This window comes from Lindgomyces ingoldianus (genome assembly GCF_010093535.1).
Source record: "Lindgomyces ingoldianus strain ATCC 200398 unplaced genomic scaffold BDR25scaffold_54, whole genome shotgun sequence".
Classification (NCBI taxonomy): domain Eukaryota; kingdom Fungi; phylum Ascomycota; class Dothideomycetes; order Pleosporales; family Lindgomycetaceae; genus Lindgomyces; species Lindgomyces ingoldianus.
Window position 1 is genome coordinate 249,517 of NW_022985215.1, and position 6,388 is coordinate 255,904.

Below are 6,388 nucleotides of genomic sequence, written 5' to 3' on the forward strand. Positions count from 1 at the left end.
AACCAGTGGGCGCAGTCGTTGAGTGCGCATTGCAAGCGGGAAGTGTGTTACTCTTTCCTCCAGCTCTAGGTTGACCTTCCGCAACACGGTAGACACCAATACCAATGGAAACAGTGTCTCCCTGTACTGTCGCCTTCCAATTTCTTGAAGACAACGAAGTGAAGCCGATCAGCGAGTATTTACCACCCGGTAGTGCCTCATCCTACGTACCTGCGCGGAAGATCAGAGCATTATTTGGCAACAACATTGATGGGCTCACGCTCGAAAAGATCTTTCTTTGTCCATGCACGCAATGTAAGAAAGATGGAGGTCCAGAGCAGGAACGCGAGACGCACTTCAATAAACTTAGAGAGGAGGAGCTACGAGGCGACTATGCCCTCATATATGCACTACTAATCTACATTCACCGACCAGGGCTCATTCGAAAGTTCCAGCTCTATGAGAGAAAGCTGCAAGGAACCGAGTACTTGAACGAGGCCAGCTTCGAGGTGTTCCATCGGGAACAGATCGATCGGTTTCATACGATGAAAAGACAAGTCTTAGACACTCAGTACAAATTCCTCGTTCGGAAACTCACAACGCACTCTGACATTACGACCATTTCGAAAAAGGAACTGCTACCGATTAAGGAAGATACAAAGCCCAAGGGGGAGGGTTCGTTCGCAGAAGTCCGGTGTTTCGAATTTCAAGACGATGAATATCGATGTCGTAATTTTGGAGAAGTAGGGCTTCCTTTGTCTCGCCGTTTTGCGATCTGACGTCTGCAGAACGTTAGGAGATTTGCCCGGAAGCTCTTCAAGCAGGGTTTGGTCGTGTCCGCCGCGAAGGAGTGGAACAACCTGCAGAATCTCTCGAAGGGAGAGAATCATGCAAATCTAATGGTAGCACTAGGTGCATACTGGCACGGTAATCAATTCTTCATCTTGCAAGAGGAGGCAGATTTTTCCCTCCACGATTATCTCTTTAGGGGAGAAGGTGCTGAATTTGAGTCTGAAGAGCTATGGAAGCAGATCAAGGGAGTTGCGGACGGCCTGGCCACGCTACACAGGCTTTACGAAGGAACCAGGATCGCGTATCATCAAGATCTGAAACCTGCAAACATTCTGATCGTGAAGGGAATCTTTAAGATTGCAGACTTTGGTTTGCTCGAATTCAAGCCAGTCACGTTGCCTGGCGATACTAGCTCAACAGGTATCCCGAACGCCCACAACACCGGCTACTATGCTGCTCCTCGGCAAGGCAAATATACTCGCGACTCGGATGTATGGTCACTGGGTTGCATCATTTCTGAACTGGCAACCTGCGATATCCGAGGTCGAGACGGGGTCAACCAATACAAAGAAGCTCGCGTTGTCGACGGTGTCTCAGGCAGGAGAGACATTCCACGCTTCTATAGTGGGCAAGTTATTAAGAATGCAGTACTTAATCAGCACAAGACTCTGAACGAGTACATGCAATCGCGAGCACCGACCAACATGGACTCCAGATCTGAGCAGTTCCAAAGAAAATTCTTCACACAGGATTTCTTTGCCCTCTTGAACAGCATGTTCAAATGTGGGCCAGGATATACAGCGCCGAGCGAGGTTGCCGTTCCAGATGCCGGCCATGTTGCTGAAACGATCAAGCGGCTGCGCGAGGAGGCAGTCCCAGCATCGGAGCTGGAAACTCGGATCGAAGAACTCAACTTAGCCCAACATCTGCCGGACCTCATATCAATGAACTCCTCGTTGATGAAACAGCTCGAAAAGTTTAAGCAGGTTCTGACCCGGAGAAACATTTCAAATTTCGCCACGACTCGGCTAGTCCATCTAAAACAGTCTACCATCAATCTTCAGGGAAAGCAAAAGGCAGAAAGGCGGCAAAAGGGCCTCAAGAGAATCAAACCGTTTCTCGATAACTCTGGACACTTTATGGAAGCCATCAAGACGCTTCCTGATTCCAAAGAGCTGATGGGGTTTATTTGGGTAGGTCGGCACCAGTTCGATCGCTTCCACGTTGACATAAAGCTAGGGCCCTGCCAAATTCCTGCTCGAAGTATGTCATATCCGGAGTCGCCCTGGTTGTAGCTGAATGTATAATATAGGAAACAGATCATCGTGAAGAGGCTTTCAGAGACCTTCTTGACATCTATGGCCAAGTCGGAAGGAGTCTACCTTCGTTGTCAATGTTTCAAGCGCTGTTCAGCATTGACCCCGAGCTGGCATGGACGATCTCTACGACGTATCACGATATGATTCAAATAAATACATGGCTTATGATCTATTTCCAGCAGCATCGTAAGTCATCTACCTCGGCCTAGGATCAAGTCCTTCATAACCTAATATGAATCAGTCTGGGGGGAGTTGTTTACAACGACCTGGAGGCGACATAAAGCAAGATTTCAAAGTATCATAGATCGCATGCAATCTCGCTTTGAACTTATCAAAAGACGCGCTACTGTTGCTCAATTTGAAGCCTTCGACAACGCAGCCAGTCTTGAAGATGAAGAAGGTTCTGCTGCTTCAGAAAGCGAGAATTTGACTCGAAGCCAAGCAGCCTACGCATGGCTAAAGCCCGTGGACATGGAAAGCGAACAGGACCACCTAGTTCGAATCCGTCGAGACTTCCCGGACACCTGTCGATGGGTGTTAAGAGATGGCACGTTTCAGGAATGGTTTGACCCGTTGTCTTCGCGAACCTCGTTGCCAAAGTTACTATGGTTGAATGGCAAGCCTGGCGCTGGTAAGTTCACGCGTTTAGCGAGGGTTTGGCATGTCAATAACTGGAGCTGGCTATAGGAAAAACGGTGCTTGCGTCTCTTGTTATAGAGGAAGCAAAGCAGATTCAACCTGCTTGTACGGTCGTATTCTTCTACTTCAAGCATAGAGACAAGGAACGTAACACCTTTCTCTCCATGGCGCGATCTCTTCTCATGCAAGTCCTTCAGCAGAATCGACACGCTCTGGATTACTTCTACAGTAAATGCTGTAACAGCGGAGGTGTCCCTCTTACATCGCTCGCTGCTGTCAAGGACCTCCTTGAATTGGCGCTGAAAAACTGCAATTCGGTGTACATTGTGCTCGACGGCTTGGACGAGTGTCACAACAGAAAAGAGAGAGGAGATATTGTGAGCTGGTTTCGCGAGCTCATCGAAAATCTTTCCCCTGACATAAGCGACCAAATCCGTTGCTTGTTCAGTAGCCAGATTGACAGTGCTCGAAAGGATTTTCGCGACCTTGCGACTATTGCGATGGATGCTGGGAACAATAAAGCAGATATCGAGGTTTTCAGTCAACTGCAGTCGCGCGGGCTTGTAGAAGAGTTACGCATTTCCAACGAGCAGGCGAGTGAAATAGCCAGTCGCGTTTCTATTTTGGCAAATGGTACGTCTGCCTCAAGCAATATCGGACAATACGCTAACGCTATATGCGCTGAAGGTATGTTCCTCTTTGCTCGCCTGTTTTGGGTAAACCTGCGTGGCCAAAGTTCGATCGATAGCCTGGAGCACGAGTTGCGATCCTTCCCAACCGATCTTGACAAGCTGGATGAGATGTAATTGAAAGGACCCTTGTGCGCGTGTGCCATTGGTTGACCAGATTCTAGGTATGCTCGGATAATGCGAACGATCATGGAAAAGCCAGTCCGCGCTCAACGCGAGGAAGCATTAATGCTCCTAGGATGGCTCGTCTCTTCCAAACGATCGCTGAAGATGCACGAGGTGCAGACCATGAAATCAATCGATCTCAATAGAAGAAGTGTCCAATATTCACGGCGGCATTTCCGAGTTCATCTTCAAGACCTTTGCGAATCGCTGGTGGACGTACGTGCCAACAAGACCGTGGAGCTGGTTCACATGACCGCGAGAACGTAAGCGGCGAACACAATTGAGACGGAAAAGTCATGATATGCTGACCATCACCAGCTATCTCGCAAATAGTGGTCATCTGGATGTCCTAGCCCAGGAGCTCCGTATGGCAACGCTCTGCGTCGACTACCTGAACCTGCCATCTTTCAGGCTACCAATCTCGGAGCAAGCTGTGTTGGATGGAGAGTATGGCTTTATGGAGTATGCAGTCAGGTATTGGATTCGACACCTGGAAGCCGGCTTGACACCGCCCCCAGCTCCGCAAGACCAGCTTCATAGAGAGCTTGCTGAATCACTCGAGCTCTTTGTCGGTCAGCATTGGAACGAACCGCCCATTAACAACATTGCAGTTCCGAAGCGCACTCGCGACATGCTCCAGATATTCGTCAAGTGCCAAAATTATCTGGACATCGAGACCGCGGTGTTCCTGACGGACAAAGAAATGAAACACTTCGGTGACGTTAAACCAGAACAATCCGCGCTGGATTTTCCGAGGATAATATCTGCGGTTCGCCGCCAGCTCGAATCCTTCGCAAGGAACTATTCTCAAGAACGCCTTGCTGAGGATCTGGAACCCAAATACGGCATCAATCTGTTCAAATGCTCGAGGTTCAGCTGCAAGTACTTCACGGAAGGGTTCTCTACTCCAGAAGAACGTGAGAAACACATTGAACGACATGAGCGGCCACATCGCTGCACCGACGAGCACTGCAGAGGTTCTAAGATTGGATTCCCGACAAAAGCTCAATTAGATAAACATCTGCGAGAAACTCACCCAGAGGGACTGGAGCGCCAAAATACATTCCCAACGGACGAGGAAATCGAGGAGAGCGTGCGGGAAAATAATACAACTCTTTTCGTAGAGCCCATACCAGAGCCCGAGCCAGAACTTGAACCAGAATCCTGGATCCTCGAGCCAGAACTTGAACCAGAATCCTGGATCCTCGAGCCAGAACCCGAGCCTCTACTTGACATTGAGCCTGCGCCCCCGCCCGACCTCCAACCTGACACTATCCCCTCAGTCCCGGACCCGATTTCCTCGTCTCGCCACCCGAGACCACCCAAGCCCCCACCCACAAAACGCCCTCGAACAAAAGTGTCATACACCTGCGAGCACTGCGGAAAGAACTTTGGCAAGAAATTCAACTGGGAGTCTCACCTCGCGACGCACGGTGGCCCCAGCTCTGAACGACACGCGTGTGCCCACTGCGGGCGGACGTTTCTGCGGCCCAGCGACGTGCGGCGGCATGAGAAAAAGCACAATCCGGATAGCGCGGTGACGTGTGGAGGGATCTTGCCGGATGGGAGGAGGTGGGGGTGTGGGGAGAGGTTTGCGAGGTTGGATGTGTTGAGGACGCATCATAACACGTCGGTGCAAGGGAGGAAATGTGTTGCTGAGAGGGATGAGGGAGGGGGATAGAGCGTATAAGGAGAGCGGCGACAAACGAACTAGTGAACAGCGGCGACAGAGCTTTCGAAGACGCAAGGGCATCTGCAAAAGGTTGTCTATTCTAGCATCATTTTTTGGTCTCGGTATCTTCTTAACTTGCAGCTCCACGCTAGAAGCTCGAATGTAAGATCTCAAGAACTCTATATATAGTTCGGCTGACACGTCTAGAAATGACCGCAAATTGCTGAACGAAGATTCCCAGCTCTTTTCACATATGTACTCAATGCGTATCCCCGAGGAAACCAGTTAAGCCGGGAACTTGACCCATTTGTTCTTTCAACGATCCAAGGGTTTTCGCCGCCCTCATGGCCAACTGCAGCATCATTGAGCCGCCTCAGTTCTTACAGGCAAGAAAATGAGCGGGACAACATCGATTTCCACAGGGAATCGCCCCTAACGGAAACGCACGACGTATTTTATCGTGTTTTATAGTTGATTTAGGATGCATGGACTTTCACAGCGTGATTCCGCCACATGTGGCTGACTGCGCGTGAGTTGTTCAACACACCCACCGCCACATGTAACCAACTTAGCAGATCCACGTGTACCGGTGTGCAGCTAGTTTTGACCGCCCAGAATTCCACAATTTGGGCGGAGAATGTAGAGCCCAAAAAGGCTCCTCACATTGGGTTGCCATACTAATAATAGCTCTCACGTAATGGCATCCTAGCATCGTATATTATAAACTCCTAACTCTCTCATCTGTCGCTAGCTGTAAATCACCATGCCAATTAATTGGAAACCAAACATTCCTATTAGGGAATTCATTAAAAGCCGTCCTCATGCAAAACGAAGGGATGGATTCAAAGGCAAAGTCTTTGGTGAATTGAGTCAGCCGAGGGAAATGATTCCCAAAGCCCTCCAGGACGCAAAGCACAAATCATACGATATTGAAGATTTCTTCTGCTTCAACTTGCAGGGCAGGTAAATGGAGCGAAAGGGCTATCTCAAAAGGATCCGATTGAAGTTAGCCATGAAGGCCTCGAACGACTCAAGACAGATACAGCGCAGGCAGTCCAGACCACATGGAATAATAGCGAGAGAAAAAGCGACGAAACAAAGGACCCTTTCCTAATTAGTTAACGTCCATCCCT

General features: G+C 49.5%; 2 protein-coding genes across 2 annotated transcripts; both read left to right on the forward strand.

The window, feature by feature from the left end:
- Positions 1-25: 25 nt before the first annotated feature.
- BDR25DRAFT_105944 (kinase-like protein) lies at positions 26-2,412 on the forward strand. The gene is made up of 3 exons (XM_033683500.1): positions 26-722; positions 768-2,276; positions 2,332-2,412. The coding sequence occupies exons 1-2, from the start codon at positions 105-107 to the stop codon at positions 2,064-2,066; spliced, it is 1,917 nt and encodes a 638-aa protein (XP_033540699.1). The 5' UTR covers positions 26-104; the 3' UTR covers positions 2,067-2,276; positions 2,332-2,412.
- Positions 1,996-5,664, forward strand: BDR25DRAFT_105913 (uncharacterized protein). The gene is made up of 7 exons (XM_033683499.1): positions 1,996-2,276; positions 2,332-2,721; positions 2,778-3,362; positions 3,417-3,531; positions 3,583-3,846; positions 3,902-5,417; positions 5,463-5,664. The coding sequence occupies exons 1-6, from the start codon at positions 2,165-2,167 to the stop codon at positions 5,262-5,264; spliced, it is 2,829 nt and encodes a 942-aa protein (XP_033540700.1). The 5' UTR covers positions 1,996-2,164; the 3' UTR covers positions 5,265-5,417; positions 5,463-5,664.
- The last annotated feature ends 724 nt before the right edge of the window (positions 5,665-6,388 follow it).

Excerpts from the sequence above, each read along its gene's own strand:
- BDR25DRAFT_105944 (XM_033683500.1), top strand. The coding sequence starts at position 105 with ATGGAAACAGTGTCTCCCTGTACTGTCGCCTTCCAATTTCTTGAAGAC. Across the intron at positions 723-767 it reads GATGTCGTAATTTTGGAGAA|AACGTTAGGAGATTTGCCCG; the intron begins GTAGGGCTTCCT and ends TGACGTCTGCAG.
- BDR25DRAFT_105913 (XM_033683499.1), top strand. The coding sequence starts at position 2,165 with ATGTTTCAAGCGCTGTTCAGCATTGACCCCGAGCTGGCATGGACGATC. Across the intron at positions 2,277-2,331 it reads GATCTATTTCCAGCAGCATC|TCTGGGGGGAGTTGTTTACA; the intron begins GTAAGTCATCTA and ends AATATGAATCAG. Across the intron at positions 3,363-3,416 it reads CGTTTCTATTTTGGCAAATG|GTATGTTCCTCTTTGCTCGC; the intron begins GTACGTCTGCCT and ends TATGCGCTGAAG.